Consider the following 20,063-nt stretch of genomic DNA (forward strand, 5'->3'; position numbering starts at 1 on the left):
GCTCACTACAGGTGGGTGTTCTGTCCTATGAGAAGATTGCTAAGGAGACTTCTCTCAGAATCCAGCTAGTGCTGTCAGCCCTTCACCCTAACCACTAAAAGTTCACTGCTTGCTGCCACAGTCCAGAAGCACGGATTGTAAAGAATCTGAATGAAAAGTTGTCATCTTTAGATGACTTAATGCCTTTTTATTCTTTGTCTAGATGTACAGGGGCTTCCAGATAATGCCGCACGTTCAGTACATCTACACAGAAGCCTCAGAGAGTCTTTGTGGTGTGAAACTGGAGGTCAACAAGTACCAATATCTGATTACAGGTAAAGGACAACTACTTTGTAATCAAAATCTTCCATTCTATACATATGGCTTCTAAAGACATGGGCAGCTGTGTACCCAGCTCTGTTAACAGCCTTCCAAATGTTAAGGTATTCACCAGTGTTTGGGAGCGAAAAGACAAGGGGCAGTGGGCTCAATCTGGAACACGAGAAGTTCCATGAGAATATGAGGAAAAAAACAACTTTGCTTTGAGGATGACAGAGCACTGGAACAGGCTGACCAGAGAGGTTATGGTGTCTCCACAGGCTTTAGCAAGGTACTGGACTAGATGATCTCCAGAGGTCCTTTCCAACCCATTCTATTCTGAGTACAGACAGTTGAGATAAGAGATGCAAGGAGATAGGGATGTGACAGTTGCCAAGTCCTTCTGAAGGTGTCAATTCACTTGGTTTTGCAATATTGTTGAGACAAACTTGTCACTATTACTTACCTGTATGTTGCTGCTGGTGCTTACAGCTGGCATAGCACTCCTAACTTACAGAAGTGCTGTAATCTCTCTGGTCAGAAATTCCTGAGCCAGTTAATAAAAAGAAAGCAGTTGTTGAGCAGGGACTGAAGCCAAACATGCTGAGAGCATTAGCGGTCTCAGGAAATGAGCAAAGTGCTTGAGCTGAGAAGTGCTAACTTGTGACTATGTGTCTGTTTTCAAGGCCGCGTGTACGAAGGGAAGGTTTACACTGGCCTGTGCAATTGGTATGAGAAATGGGACCGACTGACTCTGTCCCAGCGTAAAGGACTGAATCATCGTTATCATCTGGGCTGTGGATGCAAGGTAAGTGGTGTTTCTAATTAGGTAGTGTCAAGATGTTAGAACCCTAGAATTTTGTTTCCTCTAGCTGGTAATCCCAATGATGGTGAACAGCCAGTGAAGGAAATAAAGGACAGCAGTTTTTGCAGGGAAATGGAACAGCTCAGCTTTAGTTTTGAGATTAGAGAAGAGATACATAAAAATGCCATGTCTATGCCTTTGTAATTCCATGTTGGAGCTAACTGGGGCTAGGAAAGCCTTTTAGAATCCACACAGAATTGTTTGCAGATGAATGAAATCAAGTACCAAAGGCTTGGCAAAATATGGCAAGCTTGCCAGCTTTTTTTTTTTTTTTCTTCTCTTGTGCAAACAGTTTCAATAGTTAAAATGTGTCAGCCTGGCACCAAGATTTTTCTCATGGCCTCAGACTTGCAAAAACATAGATAAAAGCTCAACTTTTCTGTACCTGAGAAGCCTCTTCGACTCTGAAATTACCTGTGTATGTGAAGTGAAGCATATGTTTACATGCTTAATAAACTGAGGCCGAATTTTGAGTTAGTAAGCAAGGTTCTAAGGAGAGGAATTTTTAATCCCTTGCTTCTGCTAGAAAGGCATTTTATACAAAGTTCTGTGTTGCCTCACCGGTTTGCTCTTTACAATTGCAGATTCGGCCCTGCTACTATTTGCCCTGCTTTGCCACCTCCAAGAATGAGTGCATTTGGACAGACATGCTCTCCAACTTCGGCCACTCAGGACACCAAGCAAAGCACTATGCCTGCATCCAGAGGGTGGAGGGTTACTGCAGCTGGTACAGAGGATGGGCGCCTCCAGATAAAACGATCATCAATGCCACAGATCCCTGAGCACGCTGTACCTTCCTTATCTTCCCTCTCCCTTACTTGTGGCTGATCTTCCTTTGGACACTAACTCTTACCTGATCATGATGATGACAATGAAATTAGTGCCTATTTTCTTGCAAATTCTAGCACTTCGAACACTTAAAAAAAAAAAAAAAAAAAAAGAAAAAAAGAAAAAAAAAAAGGAAAAAAAAAGAGAGAGAGAAAAAAAAGAAGGAAAGAAAAAAGTCTGTGCTACCTTACTGAATTTGTAGTAGTTACCTTTTCCATTTTTGATACCACTCGTTTTGGTCAGATGACGTTTGGGAGCTTACTTTTGCACACCAGAGGGAAAAATGGAGGAAAAAAACCATGGAGCTCTTGCTCTCTTACATGTATCATTAGCTGTAGCAATATAATCTCTATTTTTTTAGGAAAACAAAAATCTAAAAACTATGCCAATTAGGCACTGTATTCTTCTGTGCGCTGGCTTCCCCTCACCCCTCCTCATGCACTAAATGGTGAAAATGCGTAGACAAATCTGTTTAAAGAAAAACAGGTTTCATTAATCAGATTGGCAGATTAAGCAAACTGCTAAGAAACCCAGCTTAAACTCTGGATAAAAATGACATCCAAAAGAAATCCTCCTCTATGGAAGAGATTGGCAATGTGATTGACTCCAGCAGTGGGAGAAATTCACCTGGTGTGTCTGACCGCATCATCTGGTAAAAGCATTGTTGGCTGATTGTCCTAGCTAATTTAAAGAGCATATTTAAAGTTCTGGCTTTCTCCAGAACAAAGGAGAGAGTATTTTGTATTTTTGTTGTTGAAAAAAGAAAAACCCCATCCCCTGTGTTCAGGGAGGTAAATCCACCTGCAGCAGAGCAGATAAAATGCTGTGGCATCCTGTTTGAACAGCGTTGGGCCTGAACTCTTTGCAGCTCAGCTTCAACAGCACAAACACCTTAAATCAAACATGTAAAAATGCCAACTGTAAATCAATCACATGAGAGAGGGAAAGGGGAGACTTGCTAGAGCTCTTATTATAAAAAAATCTATTGCCAAAATAGTGTTTTGCTGAACTAAGATGTATATACATACACATAATGACATAAGCTATTTTTGACAAGACGTGGAAATTTTTTAGTGTTAGAAAACAAAAGAATGGTTTGATTGTGTTTTAAAGACAGAAATATTGACATTCCGAGTCAGTGAGTTGTTCTTAAGATATTGAAGCTCCAGTGTATCTGCAGTAGTGGCTACAGTCATTGTTTCCTCTGTACCCCAGCACCACAGTTCCTCCCTGCAGCTACACTAGCTGTGTTTGTTTATATAGCGAGAGGAAGTGGGGGGGGAGGGGGGAGGGACTAGGCAAGGAAGAGTGGTCTCCTGATAAGTGCTGGCTGGGATCATAAAATTTCAGCTGTCCAGAGGATTCCTTCTGTGTCAAGTGCTGTTTCCCCCTCTAGGCACTGTAAAGCATAGATCTGTGCATGTGCTCATACTGTGTCCTGCAGTGATGTGGGAGGAGGAGCCTTACTGTCTTGTGCTTTGCTGTTGACTGGAGAAGTTTTTTCGTTCTATTTTGTTTTTTTTTTTATTAAGAAAACTATAATATAATTTTTCTTATCAAATAAAAGTATTTTAAGTTTTAATGACGGTGAAGAAGGGGTTCTGACAAAATGGGTGACTGAGTTTTGAATGGGGAGGGCTTGGGCAGGGAGAAGATTATGCTTAACTTCATTTTTGTATTATTGTGATTATTTATCTTAAGTTTCCATATATCTTCAATTCATTCCACTTAGAAAGCAGAGCTGCCACCAGCAGGAGAAAGTGTTGCAGTGATCCCAGCCCAGAGCAATACAGCGTTTTATAGTCAGTGACCTTCTCAACTATTGGAGAGTTGTTTGGGGCCTCTTTGCTAAATGGAAAGGAATGGATGTCTGAGATGGGTCTTGATGCATTTTTATGGCTCTTCTATGCCACCAGTGCTCTGGCAGATATACATGCCTTGAAATGCCCCACTCACTAGATGAATTGTTACAGCAAAAAAAAATTGTTACAAAAAAAAAGATATTGTTACAGCTTCATTTTCAGCATGAGCTTTAAAGGGCATTTTTAAGGAGCTGGTGTAGGAGGCACCTAGGTTTGCTGTGTATTTTTTTTTTCCAGCTGCTCTGAGTGGCAATACAGAACTCAACACACTGAAAATCCATTGGATTTTCCTGTGATTCAGGCTTGGAACACTTTTCAAAAAGTCCTCTTCCCTGTGACTACTCCTAAATTATAGGTTGGAGATGAGAGGGAGAGTAGTAGGGTGCTTCATCAGTCCCATCATAGGTTCAGGTCAAGAGCGTTGCCCCTTTTGGCAGAGTATGGGATTGGGCATTTGGACACAGTGGGGCAACCTCTGTTTGAGCTTTGTGCTGCCAACAAAATCTCCAAGGGCTCAATCTCAGTTGAGTGCGGAGTGGAGCCAACCTGGCCAGCAGGGGTGCTTCCACCCTCACTGTCCACACTGTGTGGAGTCAGCAGTTAGGGAGATGCTCCTCAAGCTCAAAGCGACCTCGCAAAGCTGATGTTTCTTTGAGCTGCAGCCACTTATCATGGCTTCAGACGCTGAATGAGAACGCCCCTCGAAGCAGTGAAGTGTTGATGTTTCATTTAATTGCAGCTCTGCATATTTTACCTGTCACTGATTCATGTAGCTATAGCTGAGACATCACAGTATTGCACTCAAATTATTGTGGAAATATTTTCATTCTAATGCTATGAGGGCTTGTGTCCCCAGGTAGGATATAATGTAGCTATGTGCTTTGTAAACAACAAAACAGCAACCATACATTACCAGAAAATAAATTGAATTCACATTTTGTATTGCAGACGGTAAAATATTTCTGAGATGCATACAGCTAGACCAGCAAGGGTTGGGGTTTGGTAGCAAATCGTTTCCCTTGTTGTGTAAGGAAACAGTTGGAAACAGACTTTTAAAAATGTGGAGCCAAAAGGAGGGGGAAGAATCCAGTAAAAATACATTTCTTTTGGGAAGCTACTTAATTTTGTTTCTGTGCATGCTATCAGGGACATCTGCTTCTTGGGCTAAGCTTTAGCTTGTGCTTGCATTAAGGACCTGCCTGAAGGTTCCCTTGAAGTAGAAGGGAGCTGTTAATGTGGCTTGTACGGGCTCTAACTCAGACTCTAACACTTATTCCATTCTCTCTGTGCTCTCCTTTCTCCTATCCTGCTAAGCTGAGAGTGATCAAGAAACATTTAGATGTTGTACTAAGGGACATGGTTTTCTGGGGAAGTATTGGTGGTAGATGGATGGTTGGACTAGATGATCGTGGAGGTCTTTTCCAACCTTGCTGATTCTATGATTGTTCTCAATTGTTAGAACACACCATGAAGGATGTGGGCACTGAGAGACAGGATATAAGGAGGCAGGTATGAAGTTCTCCCCCAAGTACTGGGTACTGGAGCATGCAATGGCTCACATGAGTCACCTCTCCCATGCTCTTCACTTCACTTTGCAATCAAAGCAATCAAAGGTTAGATGGAATCTATCAACTGCCCCCCTCATGAGAGCATGATCTCCGGGCACATGTAGGATGAGGGCAATTTTCCCCTCTCTATGCCATCTCTATATAAGCTATTCTCTTGCTTTTTAAATTATAATTATTTTCCTTTTTTTTTGCTTGAGAATGTTTTCCCTTAGAAATTATAAAAAGTATGAAAAATATACTGAAGGATAGGGAATAATTTATCTTAATTTTCCTTTCCAAAAAGGAAAGAGATGGAGATGGAGAAAAGGAAGAGATCTGTGATTGGAGTACCTTGACTGAAGTCCTCTTGGGATCACCGAGATACTGTGGTCCCCCCCTGTGGTAGGCTTCCCTCGTCCCTCCATGGGACAAAACTGCAAGTTTAGGACTAAACTTCTCATGTTTTGAAAAACTGCATGGCTTTTTACATAGGACATTCATGCAGGTTGGAGTACTATCTCAGGGTGATTAATAGCAAACATGCTGCAGTGTTTTTCACACTAAGGACTCAAAGTAAAAGCCTCCATGGGAACAAACCATTCTCCATTCTTTCAGATATCTTTGAAAAAAATATTTAAAATGTCTGTTCTAGCTTAGAAAGGCAGGGCAAAACTTTTGCAGAACCTTTTTTAATTGGAATAAGTTACTTTTGGTGTTACCAGTGTTGACAACAAGCTTACCACTCCGCTAAGCACTGCTGCTTTGCTTGTACTGGTTTCACACTCTCTCTGACACTATCCTTCCTTCACAGAGCCATTCTGCTGTTCCTGATAGTCATGGAAATTTGGGGAGGGAACCAAACCTGCGTGAAAAATCTTGTCCAGAAGGAATGTATTTGTTGCTAAATTTTCTAGCACTGTTTACAGTTTTCCTCCATGTTATTTATAAATTTTATATTCAGTGAATGTATATTGTCTTTTAAGGTAATGTTGCATAATGTTCACTTTTTATAGTGTCCTTTTATTCTAAACAGTAAAGTGGTTTTATTTCTATCACAGACATTCTGTCTCTGCTTCACTTACGTTAGTTTCTGCCCACTTTAAATGTACACAGATGGATTTGCAAGTGGATTTATTCATTTCCTTCCCTTTCTTGATACCATTTATTGGGCTCAAAGCAAACATTCCCCCTCTGGCAATTCTTGCTCTTTAGCAAAGACACCACCCTATAATCCCACCATCTCTCTGAGAGGTTGATCTCTTGATGAGTTGTCATAAGCCCAGGAGAGACAAAAAACCGTTTTTGAAGTTAATGTATCCTACTTGTTAATTGGCCATAGGGGGTCACTGCAGAACAGGGCTGTCATAATGTAGTCATGTAGCACCAGTAGGGCCTTAGAAGAACAGTTGCCAGATTGTTTTTATTTCTAGTGAGCCAGGGGGACTGTTGAAAGGTACACACCCACAGTAAAGAAATTGGAGATTCCTTTCTCAGATTTTTTCTGCTGTGGAATATCAGAGCCTTGTGTCCTTTCTTTAGTTTTATTGCTTAAGGTTGGGTAAAAATGCCCTCTTGTCATAGAAGCAAGCTTGAGAGAAAGCATTTTCAACTAAATTAAAATACAAATACAGTCCTGTAGCTGTTAGAATCGCTATTTCCTCCATAAAGAGGAAAGAGTAAAGCAGACTTACATCCGCTCTGTGTTTCATCCAAAGGCTTAGAGACCAAGCTTAGAAAGTTTTCGGCATACGTGGATGAGGGTCTCTTATGTGAGAACTTCATTGCTTAAAGTATGCCGCACTCAATGAAGTAATACCGTAACACCAACTAGAAACACTTCCAGGATCAGCAACCAAAGCACCCGTGTTAACTCGTATAGCTTGAAACACCTACAGGAAAGGAAAGGAAAGGAAAGACCACAGAAGGGATATTGTTATCATTCCTGATACCTTGAGAAGCTGATGAACAGTGTGCAAGTTTCACATATATTTGCTGGAGTGCTGACTACTTGCTTGCCTTAAGTGCTTACTCTCTCTGTCCCGGATACTATGAAAACACAGCTAGGAAGATCTTGGGAAATTATGTAGACTCATTCCATTTCTCCCTCAGGCAGAAGAGAGAAGCAGGCCCCCAGTCTGGGAAGAGCAGGTCATAATTTGCCCAAGTAGATTGTTGCTTGTGTAAATGTTTGGAAAGTGACTGATTTAAATCAGATTACTTCAACTTGCATGTCAACAACAGTGTGTGCTCAGATATTATCTACAGCTTTAAAAGGTTCCTGTATTCTTTGGGAAGTAAGCAATAGCATCTGCAAGCTGGTGATAAGTTATAGAGATGACAAATAAGTGAAACTAAGATCAGTGCTTCACTAAACCAAACTACGATACGGTTATAAATGTGTTGTGTACACGCAACAGAATCATATTTTGAGACAAAAAAAATGTAATGATAAATTGCCAGGTAACACATTTGCAATGAGAAGCTTAATCAAGTCTTCCAAAAATACCATTTCTGAAGGGATGGCCAAAGTCACAACTGTCCCCAAAACACTATGCATGCCACAAATCCCTCTTCATAAATAATGAGAATTAAACGCAACAGGATTTATCAATTACTTTGCCTTAAAGATTGGCAACCAACTCTAGCTCGGTATGTAAGGACCATCCAATTCTTTGTCTTAAACGCTCATGCAATTCTCATCACTGCAATACTTGAGTGTTTCAGAGTATGACCGTACTTACCTTCACCATGTACACGTGAAATATGAAAGAGCTGCTGGCCCCACAGCACAGTTAGAGTGCACAGAGTATTGGAGCAGAGAAATGAAAGAACAGCCTTCCAAGGTTTTCAGGTACCTAGTGAGCACTGGTGGGATCTTCTACAAGAAAAAAAGCGAAGCTTCTTCTGGAATTCTGAAGCTCGCCCTGGGTGTTTGTTTCTGCTGCCAGGTCCATAACACCCTATCACGCAGGCTGCCAACTCTGCTCACATTTGCAATCAAGCACAGAACACAAGCGTGGATGGCTCACACATGGGGCCATGGTTCTCACACAGAGGGTCATGTGAACTTGTCAGCCAGGCAGGGAGAGTCACTAAGTCACACATATAAGTTGGGAGGAAAACTCACCAAGGACTAGTTATCCTTGTAAGCAAAAGGAAACAAGGTACTAGCAGCTTTAAATGAAGCCACTCATACGTTCTCCAGGACTAACGCCAAGTCTGCAGCGGGCATTTGTGCATGTCCCTTTGGAAGGTGCCCTAAGAGGTTGATATGGTGCCCAGCAGCCATGCAACACACTGGGTACTTCGGTGTTGGCAAGAAGACCAGAGCCATTGGGCAAAGTAAACACTACAAGCTGAAACAACCTCTGTTTTTGGTACTTCAGTTTTCTTTGAGTACCCAGTCAAGCTGATAAGTATTTCATGGATGGCAACCTCATGACAGACCAAGCAAACTAATGTGAGACAAACTGTTATTTCTGCCCATATCCCAGACTTCCTATGTATCGTAAACAACTCCAGTGTGACAGGAGGGGAAACAGTTAATCCATACTTCATGAGCTTTTTTGCATATTGCTTTTGATTTAGTAATTCTCTGTAAGCAAAAATTGAGGCTCTCCACAGCATACCTAGCGTTCTCTCATGCCCAAATCACATTTACTGCTTCTCCCCCACCCATGCTGGAATCAGAAGAAAGCACAGGTACTCACCATCTGCTTATGGCTCGGGAAGAAAGTTTGCTCCACAAGAGGGAACTTCTCGGGACCCAGCGAGTTGAAGATTTTAATGAGCTGAGAGAACTTGGGAGGGACAGAGGGGGACAAAAAAAAAAAAAAAAAGAAAATGGAGAGAGTAGATGTTAGTGGCCTATTGTGCAACAGGTGAAAGCTTGCAAAGTGTTCTGATACTGGTGAAGAAGGCAAGTGAAAAAAATGAAAAATGTTATTATATCTTTCCCACATTGCTTTCTTGAACAAAGAGAAGAAAAACAATTAAGAACTTGCACTAGTTACCCAGGGCCAAACTGAACAATATACACAACCTTGGACCAAGAAGAGGAGTTCAGGAGACAGAAGGGGGTCTGTTTGGATTTAGTTATGGATTTACTATGAACAAGCATTAATTTCCCAGAGGTGGCTGGGGAGAGGTTGGTGCCCTTCTTGTTAGAGGAAAGGGCTTAGAGGCATGATCAGGTGGAAAATCAGTGCCCCACTACTGAGCAAAGAGAAACAAAACTGAAACTTTTCCTTGCATCTCTGTCCCATAGCCAAAGTAAAGCAAGACACATCTACCCATGGTGCTGAAGGGAAAGAGAATAGCTAAGGGATAAAATTGACAAGAGGACCACCAGGTCTGAGCACCAGACCAAGGAAGCACGATTGACACTACTTGTAATTGTTATGAACTGAGGGTCTCCCAGCATCCATCCAAACAGAGCAGGAGAAAGGAGACATCATCTCCTAGCCGTGCCCCACCTACATGTCCCAGGTAGCCATCGTCCCAGACTGTCAGCTGGAGCTTCCCCATTATCTCCATTATTATCATCGTTATAAACTGTTTGTTATTCAGGATTGTGCCCAGCCAGATTGAAAGTTTCCCATGATAAGAGTATTCTGATTTCTAGTTATGTTCCAGAGACCCAACAGAAATTTAGCACAGTGAGTTCCTGCCCCCAAATGGCAATTTCTGAATAATCAGACTAATACATACATTGTCTGCAGCCTCCCTACGTAATCTGTCATTGATCAGATGGAAAAAACAACCAAATCTGCTTAACAGAAATCTGATAACTTGGGATAGTATGATAGAAAAATTTTCCAAAACAGATCTAGTACAGAAAAGGGAATAAGAAGTGACATACATATTAGAAAACCTCCAAATATTAGAAGCAAAAGCAGGGATTCTTCACAATCACACATCTAGCTACACCCCTCCCCCTCTGAAGAGATACAGCTCTGTTCCCATGGACAATGCTGACCTAGCAGTGCTGTCAGTGATGTGGTAAGACCAGTCTTGCAGGAAAGGAATGAGGCTGAATACAGTAGCTTGATTATTTTCATGAATGTTGAGAGAATAAAGTGATTGGGGATTGCTTGACAAGAAGTGAGAATCTTGGCTCCTGCTGAGCTGGTAGACATGGATGAACTCACTCCTCATTGGTGTCCTATTTGCAAAGTGATTTAGAAACAGCATCAAGTTTCCAAGTTCTCTGAAATGTGGTAAGATTGAGTTAAACTAACAAAAGGCCCCCAGTCTGGGCCAAGTCTCACTGTAAGTTCTTTATGTAAGTTCCTTCAAGTTTCTCATTAAAGCTAGGGATGCATTCATCTTGAAGGCGATCTTTGTGTCACCTTTATCAGTGGAGGGAGGTGACACATACTTTAGGGGAAGGGAACAGACATCTGGGGAACCAGGAAGAGAAGAGAAAGCCTACTTTCTTCCAATAGTATGGGCTGCCTGATCTTACATGTTCTAGGCACTTCAGGGGAATGGCTAAAGGCAGCAAATGTACCAAGCTTCAACTTCAAGGTTAGACTGCAGATAAAGAGAGAGCTACTGTGATAGAGCTCCTGTCCCACTTCCTGGGCTAGTCTAAGCAAAAGCAATTCTCTGCAAGAAACTGGAACTTGTCTTGAGAAGAAATACCCCTTTGAAAGTTAAAGAGCAACCTATGTGAGGAAAAAAAAAGTGCAACCAGCATGTAAAAAAGAAAAAAACTTTAGCTGCAGGGTGTGTGCCAGACTCAGGCTACATGCTGAAGGGGCAGCTGCCAGCAGATTTGCAAACAAATTAGAAGAATCCTTTTGCTAATCTCATATGTCAGAATGTGGCATTTAAGAAAGCTCAGGAAACAGCAAGAGCTGGCATATCCCATCACTAACACCACCACCCCCTCATATGCATCAGTAGATAAGAGAAAAACTCCCTGTGTGGAATAATTATTGTTGGCAAGAGAGGTATTGATGTTGGGGGAAGGAAGACAGTTTACTTCTCTTTACTACTTGTACTAGAGCTGCACATCCTAGAGGAGAAAAAACAAAGCCCTGTTTTGACTAGCAAAGTGAGCAAACAGGACTTACAATGAGACAGAGACAGGGAGAAGAAGAAAAACACCCAGACTGTGAGCAGCACATGTCTTTCACTGTGTGCAGCACATGTCCTTCACTGCGCACAAATGCAGACTTGCTGAACCACAGACACTGTGATGTTGAGGTGAGATCTGTGTTATATCAGAAAAACAGCACAAACATAATAACTAGAACAGCTGGGTGGCTGACAGGTGGCATCCCAACTTCTTCCTTGGGCTTACTTTTGATGCATGCAAGTGAGAGTCTCAATGATCTGCAAAATTTCTGCCTTTGGTATTGGCCTTTGTGAGTCACTTCCTTCCTTTTTTCCTTCTTGACACTTATTGGACAATAAGTTGGCAGAAACATGCATGTTGCATGGTACAGGATCCTCTTGGATACCCTATGGTAAAGCTCAAGTCATCACTCCCAGTGCATTTTAGATGAATAGGAATGTTCTCATCAGCAGTCCAACTAGAAATAAATGCTCCTTACACATTTTTGTGTCACTTCTTACTGTCTGTTGCTCCACTGATTCTAATGAGATTGCATTCGGACTGCAGAGCAAAACATGGGGCAAGGCAATATGGCAAAGTCAGGGTTTGAGGCACTTGGAACAGATAAACAAGTGGAAATATCTTTCTTGGCTGCTTGGTTTCAAGGTACTTGCATGGAATCTTTCCAGAGAAATAAGAAGATCCATTCAGAACATCTCAAGTCCATTTGCATATTTTTAAAATGTTTAGGCCACCAGGGAGCCTATGTTCCTCTACAGTCCATAATAGCTTGGCTAGGAGTCTACTTGGACTCTGTAGATGACTGTCATCAAGACTTCTAATTACCTACAGTCTTACAGATGCAAAAGCTGTCTTACAGTTACAGACATTTTCGCGTGCAATACTTCAAGCATTGTTCCCACTGGATTTTGTATCATGACTTTTACAACTTATATATATATATATATATTTATGAATGGTTAAAGCATTGTGTTTCACATGGTTAGACCATTATTTCTCAGTAGTTCTGTGATCATCTTAAAACTTAGATGGCTTAGATCTTTCTCTCTGTGTGAGGTCCCCTCACAGTGTTTGATTTTTGTTGTGTTTTTCTTTTCTTTTTCCTTCAGAAATGCGCATGTCAAACTGTGCCTGTGCTTAATGCAAATTTTAACCTTTGAAGAAATGTGTAGTACTGGAAAATGTCATTAAAAAGCAGGGCTGCATGTTTGAGTATACTCAAGGCCAAACTCAGCTGATTGTAATTACAGTTGCTCAGAAAACACTGATGCAAATTGCCAAGAAAAAGCAGTCTCCATTCCATCCCCCTCCACAAAATCATAAACATTTCTATGAAATGGAACTGTATTTGGAAAAATAAAAGGGAGAGTGAAAAGCACATTTTCCCATGGGGTTTAATTTCATTTCTTCATGCGCCTCAACTGTTTTAGGTCCAAAAATTTTCCAGTAATCTCTGTTAAACGGATGCGTTATTTCAAGATGCCTGTTTTGCAATCGAAGTAGAACATGCACCAAAGTTCTCTGTCCCTATCTCACACTCCCCAGCTATCACAAAAATCTGACTCTCCAGCCAGTGAGGCTTTCTGCCCTCAAATGGCCCAGTGCAATCTCTACCTGAGCTAACCTTAATCTGATAAAATTTCAGTTGTGCCAAAAGCCAGCTCAGATCCATTTGAGGCGTTAGATTACTTTAGTGCATTACAGTCATTTGTCTTTGAGGGTGATGTGTGCACGGGGCAGTGGAGAAAGGAGGCATTCTATAAACCTAAGTGTTTGGAAGTGGTTTCTCTGACTTATCTGGGAGGTTGTCTGAGCCAGCTGTATTCCCTGTGAGGAAAGCATGGCACAGCACAACCAGACCCAGCATATTTAGACATGAGTTACTGGCAGAGCCAATTTATCCCACGCTGCCTTGCCAGCCCTACATTTTTTATTTTTAGTTTTTAGTTTTCTGCAGTGTGCTGAGTTTGTTTTCTTTCACTTCAGACTCTTAAAAATAGGCCTGCCACATCTTGAGGCCCCTGTACACCATACAAAACATAATTAAAAAGAATGAGTTGAAAACAGTTGACTGATATCTGACAGACTCCAACCACAAATGAGATGGAATAGGCCACACGGCGGTCTTCTCAGCAAAAGCTAGCATATTGTGCAGGCTTTTTGTCTGGTCACTGGGGTCAGCATGCTCACAGTCAGAATAGCTGTAGAAAACAGCTTGTACTGAACCTACTACCTCTCTCTTCCTCTCCTTTCAATTCCCAGCAACCCTCATGATTCAAATGGGGACTGAGGGCAAACATGCATCATCTACCTGGATGGAAAAGTGAGATGTAAAAGGGAGGTGGTGGAGTCACTGTCCCTAAAGGTGTTCCAGAACTGTGTGGATGTGGCGCTGAGGGACATGGTTAGTGGGCATGGTGGGGATGGACTGATGATTGGACTAAATCATCTCAGAGGTCTTCACCAACCTTAGCGATCTGTGACTCTATTTTTTTCTGGACATGAGGACCTGGACTTCCCAGTGCATTACTGCACTGCAACATTTTTGGGTAAGGCAGGACTCTGCCTTTGTCTCAATGGAAACTCCAAATATTGCAAAAAGATTGAAAATTAAGAAGACTTTCAACAATACCATTACCTTTTTGATAGGTATTGAGTTAAACCCAACACTACACAGTCATGGAAAGAAACATCTGAGTTACTACAGGCCTCATCTGGACTTAAACCACAGGTCTGAAGACTAATAGACTTTTTATTCCAAGAAAACAACAACCAAAAAGTCTTAAGTAAAGAGGGAAGACAGTTAACTCTTGCTGTAAACATTAAGTCCCATCCCAAACTATATTTGTTCAATGAGTAGGGGGAATTCCTACAAACATATCTGAGTTTTCCATAGGGCAGTAAGTTGGAAAGACCAATCTCCTTGTCAAATCCACATAGCCTGTAGTTGCCTGCTTCAGACCTAGACCAATGCAGGGGAAATTCCCATTCTGGTAGCAGCAGTGATCAGGGAGGGCAATAAAACTTCTTAGAAGACCCAGATTTGCACTGAAGAAAGGCAGCAGATCTTATTCTTTCCTGCAGGTGCTATGATGGCCAGTCTTACTCCTCAAGCTCTCCAGCTGCTTCAGCTCTTGATGACTTTGAGTTTGTTATAAAATAAATCTGGTTTTAAGGTTTCCTGAGATTTCCAGGTGAACCTGACAAAATTTAAAGAACAGGTGAAGGCGGCTCACAGCATACAATATCACCATAGAATGGTTTGAGGTGAAAGGGACTTAGCTCCAATCCCTCTGCTATAGGCAGGGATGCCTCTGTCTAGACTAGGTCGAAGTTCCATCCAGCTGGGCCTTGAATATTAAAACAGTATTGTACTTCCCAGGAATTTATTCAGATCAAGGTGTTTCCAGGGCACAGTCTTTCAGGAGGAATGAAAAAACACTATTACAGACTTCTATTTCTTCCTGAAACCACTGAGAGAACCTGCACTCTTCCCCCTTTCTGCATCTTCCCACGGCCTTTATCATTTTAAATGGATAGACTTACTTGTTGAAGATAACATCTCTACTTCTCCTGCCTTTCAAGAAAGCATCACTCAGAAAAATGAGGAAGAAAGCATAAAATACATTTTGCTGATATCTCCAGTGCTATTATCTATTAATATTCATCTATTCTGTCCTACAAGAAATCTAGATGCTACTGTACAACTGTCTGTGACATAAAGAGTCTGGGAAGAGGTAAAACATGCCTTGCTCAGGGTGAGGAAATAAGCCCTAAGAAATATCAAGATGTCATAAGAAGTGCTGATATTTTTTTTTTGTTAATACTCCCTACCAAATTGCTTTAGTGGCTGGGATAGTGGTTTTAGCACTAAAGAATCCAGCTCCTATGAAACAATCCCAAAAGCTGAGCTTAGTGCTTGTAATGCTGCAGTGCTGTAATATGACAGAAAGTACAGCAATAGTAGCAGGGTGGCACAATCCTAGCCTGCAGCAAAAGAAAACAAGCCCAAATGCAGAAGCCACAGAAACAAAAGAAGAAAAAGTACTTACCTTTGGAAGACCACCAGTAGGTAGGAAACTCCAGCAAAAGACCCTTGCCTCCATTGCCAACCCTCAGACAAGGGGTGGATCCTGACTCCACCCCTCCTCGTCACTCAGGTGCACTGCATGCAGCTGAGCTCCTCTGGGTTGTCCCTGCCTTACCACCAAGTGCTCAATCACTGGTTCAGGTCATAACTTAGCATTTCCACTACAGTGCTGTATCGGTGCCAGATACCTACTTTGCAGTGCTGACATTTAGCATAGCTGAATCATCACTTACCACCCATGGTTTGCTGCAAAAGTTGTAGATAGAGTAGAGGGAGTTGACCGTGTGGATGCCACCATACTGGAGACCAATGATGAGGCTGCGGAAGTCCTCTCCTAGTGCCATGCTGTAGGCGTGCTGTCGGATCAGGACAAAGTCAGGTCTGAAGGACCTGGAAGAGAGCAGAGGAATAATACTACTTTCCACATTCAGCAACACTTCCAGCCTCTCCCTGATTCTTCTCCATTTTTCCCCTTTAATTTTCATTAATGTATGTTGTCATCATTGTGCCTTTCCTCACGTGTTGCTTGTGTTAGAAAGTAACAAAACAGATAAAAAAACCCACACCTTAGTCTTAATGAAAAAAAAGCAAAAATCCAACATAGCTGCAAATATGAGAGTGTAGGAAGAGGTCAAACAGATCTGCTGTAGTTTCCATGTCGCTGAGGCATGCACAGGAACAAGGCACACGTGGGAGCCAAGGGTCATAAATTCACGGGTCGGGGGATTCTCTTTTCTTTCAAAAAGCTTGGCCATATTTGGCAAGCTCATTGCAATGTGCTACGCAGATGAGGGAGCAAATTTGTTTCCTGACGATTGAACTTGATATTGAAGCAATGCCCAGTGGGTGGGAAGATCATGAGGGATTTCAAAAAGCTATTGTACACATCCATGCATTAACATACATTCCTCCTTTAATCAGTCCACTGCACATGCAGCACATCTCAGGCTCTTATGGCTGCGAGTCAATAAATAAAAGGCAGGCATGGTAATGTAATTAATCAAATGAGCAGAGTCCAGAGCAGAATCCAGCACTGTGATTCATGGTGCGGACTTCCAGAATATTATTTAGCAAGTCTGGAGCTGGGACTCCTATAGTTCAACAGCAGCAGCTCTCAGCAAATCAACAGAAAAGTGAGGCCCTTTCTAGGTAAGCCAAGAGGACACAGATTTGCTTGCAAACAGTCAGATCTCATTCCTTGTTGATGCTGTGCTTTTGTAGCCATTCAGAAATCTCTGGAAACAGCAACTGGAAAGAAACACTTTCCAAAATTGAGATCAACAGTTCATTCTTGAAGGCATATAAGGGTCTTTTCCTCTGAAATGGGGGATTATTTTATACTTTAACAAAGGTTGCATCAAGGACATTGGAAAAAATTCCATTCTGTATTAAAGTTTTTCAGAGAAATGAGCTCTTTAACCAGGTCCCATTACCTCACTACCCTCGAACATTTTCCTTGCTAAGAGACTATAATTTCAATCCTTTGGATATATGAGCTGGAAATACTTTGGGTTTATGGTCCCTATTTATATTTCCATCATTTTGGCAGGAAAATTGGAGATGGTAAGTCTGGGCCAGATTGTGGCAACAAACTCTGTATACAGAACCCAGAGCAGCTTTGTTGTTTTAGAGCTGTTCTTTTTGTTTGTTGGCGTGGAGCTTTTGTTCTTGCTCTAGGCATGGCAAGGAGCATGCTCTGCTTTTGTGATGCAAGAGGCCAACTTTTGGAAACATTGTGATTCCCTCCTGTGGAGTATTTTAAACTCCAGCATGTTCCCTAATGTACTTGGCACCAAAGGTGGTACTTTCCTCCAGCAGCAAGATGCATAATGAGCATCAGGAGAACTGTGCTATCACTGTGCAGCTGATTTATGGACCTCCCTGGTGTCAATGTTGTTGAGGCAAGCACTGACTCCCTGCTGAGAAACAGCAAGCAAATCCAAATCTTGGAAAGCTTTGGCTGCTCCATTCTTCTGGACTTGCCATGTAGAAAGCAACTGGAGGCAGGCACAGGTCCTCAGGAGGGATTCATCAGCTTCCTATGAACTAGACTCAATGTCTCCACTGAGCTGCTGAAAGAGTTGCAGTGCCTGTATCAGGAGCTTCAGGCACATCCCTCCTTCATTTAGCTTACAGAGCAGATGAAGAAGGAACCAGTCCTGTTTGGGGCTCAGGTCTTCTCCCCAGACTTGGCTCAGGGAATGACTATAATTAGCCATGCATGTTAATTAGCCATCCATGTTAAGGCTGCTGCTCTGCTCTCCCCAGAGGGATCATGAAATCATCTAGGTTGGATAAGACCTCTAAGATCTTCTAGTCCAACCATCAGCCCATCCCCACCATGCTCACTATGTCTGTCAGTGCCACATTCACAGGTATCTTGAACACCTCCACAGACAGTGACTCCATCACCTCCCTAGGCAGCCTGTTTCAATGCATCACCACTCTTGGAGGAGCTCTTCCTAATATCCAACCTGGTTTTTCCTTTGAACATCTATACAGCATCCCAGACTGCACATGGTGCCATGATGGGAAGGAAGTCTGTAAGGAAGCGTCACCCACTGAGGGGAGAACACAGTGGCTGGGAAGCTGCCTTTAGCAGCTTTAGTTCTGCCAGCCAAAAGCTTAGAAAACAGCTCTTGTCTTTTCAGATCCTGGCAAAGAAAGAGCTTTTCAGCTTAGAAAATGGACACAAGAATACAGAATAGAAGTAGAAAAGCCCATTTTCAAGCTCTGCATCGTGTAGGAAGGCAGGGCAGTCTTTCACATAGTAGATGAGGAGTGAATCTCTAGAGTGAAGGTGGATGCTGAATCTCTCTTTTGCACTATGGGACAATGACGATGTTCCCATGGATACTGAGAAAAAGGCAGAGGAGTGCAGGGCCTGGGACTAGCTGCGAATAAACAGCAGCCAGAAAGCCCAGAGTCTGTAGTTGTCTGTAAAGTGGAAGGCAAAACCAGTGGTAAAATGTGAGATGAGTGCGTAGAAAGGATAGCAGGCAGTAAAAGGAAATTAATAATCACGGTAGGAATGGCAGTGTGAAAACTGAATAATGGGAGTACAAGTGAGATGCAGAGAAAAGGGCTTAATTCACACAAGAGGATTCATGCTTTTTTGTAGATTACTTTTGCAAGCTACTCCTCATTCTTGGAGTGTAAATCTTTAACATAGCGAGTCTTGGATTTGAAACAACCAACAGTATAACTGTTTTCTTTGCTTGTTCAAACCAACCCCATACCATCTCACACGACATAAAGTTCAGAACCTTGGCAGAAAGAGAGGTTAGGCAGAAGTCCCACATTTGAAACATTGCTGCCAAAACCATCGGGAGAGCCAAACTCAGTACCACCTCCTGTGCTGAGGTCCTAAGCACCCCAGCCCACCAGGTCTAGAAGAGCAATGGCAGGAACACAAGCCCTTTGTCTTCTCTAGATCTTATTGCTCTCTACAACAACCTGGAGGGAAGTTGGCCTTTTCTCCCATGTAACCAGCAATAGGACTAGAGGGAGAGGCCCCAAGTTGTACCAGGGGAGATTCATGTTGAATGCTGGGAAATACTTCTCTGAGAGAGTCAGGTGCTGAATCAGGCTGCCCAGGGATGTGGTGCAGTCAGAAGGTGTTCAAGAAACGTTTAGATGTTGTACTAAGGAACATGATTAAGTGGGAAATATTGGTGATAGGTGGAAAGTTGGACTGGATGATTTTAGAGGCCTTTTCCAACCTTGGTGATTCGATGTAACAACTACTGAGATTCCATTTTCCTCTGGGATGGAAAAGAGAAATCCTTTCAATTCATGTGGCTGCAGACTCTGATGGATGGCACAGCCACAGATGGCACAAGCCTGTTAGTGGTGCACAACAGAATTAGCCACCCCTTGGGAGAAGCAATTCTTAGAGGTGTCCATGACTCTTTCTCCCTTTACAATGATTGCCTCTTTGTCCCCGAAGGTAGCCACAGACCATGGCAGCCACTCAATTTGCCTCTCCTCCTGGTAACTGAAACCAGACAACAATTATCAAAGTTAGTCACTTTGGATGCTGATGAGTGTCTGGAAGGGATGTTGCTGGTGCTGTCAATCCTGAGCCTGGAGTCTGATGCAGCTGTGTGAAATGCTAGTTTCATTTAACAAACTCTCTATAAAACTCATTCCAATGTACTTGGAAGTTTTCTTTCTTAGTGGTAAAACTATATTTCAGAGACCAATCCAAGTATAAAGCCTGGATCCAAAATACCTAATACTTTAAAGGAAGGAAGAGATCTGACCACAGAATACTCATGTACTCTAAAATCTGTGACAGCATTATCTGTCTCGGTAATGGTGTCATCATAAGTGAAGGAACATAATGTAAGAGATCACTGATGATGACTATGGATGTTAACCATCTCAGGAACAGCAGTTGGTATTCTGGTGACTCTGGGTCTAACTTCTTGAACAATAAGAGAAGAATCTTGTTAGCTCTGAACACTAACATATCTCTGCAGAAAAG

General features: G+C 42.2%; 2 protein-coding genes across 2 annotated transcripts in view; one reads left to right on the forward strand and one right to left on the reverse strand.

The window, feature by feature from the left end:
- The window catches only part of TIMP3 (TIMP metallopeptidase inhibitor 3), a 37,489-nt gene extending 31,029 nt beyond the window's left edge, over positions 1-6,460 (forward strand). The window contains exons 3-5 of the mRNA XM_052669022.1: positions 203-314; positions 984-1,105; positions 1,747-6,460. Of these exons, the coding sequence (XP_052524982.1) occupies positions 203-314; positions 984-1,105; positions 1,747-1,944 (432 nt within the window). The 3' untranslated portion in view covers positions 1,945-6,460. The remainder of the gene's footprint in view (positions 1-202; positions 315-983; positions 1,106-1,746) is intronic.
- Positions 1-20,063, reverse strand: part of SYN3 (synapsin III) — a 199,626-nt gene that overhangs the window by 125,866 nt on the left and 53,697 nt on the right. Inside the window, exons 5-6 of the mRNA XM_052669016.1 lie at positions 15,808-15,964; positions 9,110-9,199 (exon numbers count right to left, since the gene is read on the reverse strand). Of these exons, the coding sequence (XP_052524976.1) occupies positions 9,110-9,199; positions 15,808-15,964 (247 nt within the window). The remainder of the gene's footprint in view (positions 1-9,109; positions 9,200-15,807; positions 15,965-20,063) is intronic.

This window comes from Tympanuchus pallidicinctus, unplaced genomic scaffold, assembly GCF_026119805.1.
Source record: "Tympanuchus pallidicinctus isolate F22 unplaced genomic scaffold, pur_lepc_1.0 scaffold8, whole genome shotgun sequence".
NCBI classification, from domain to species: Eukaryota; Metazoa; Chordata; class Aves; order Galliformes; family Phasianidae; genus Tympanuchus; species Tympanuchus pallidicinctus.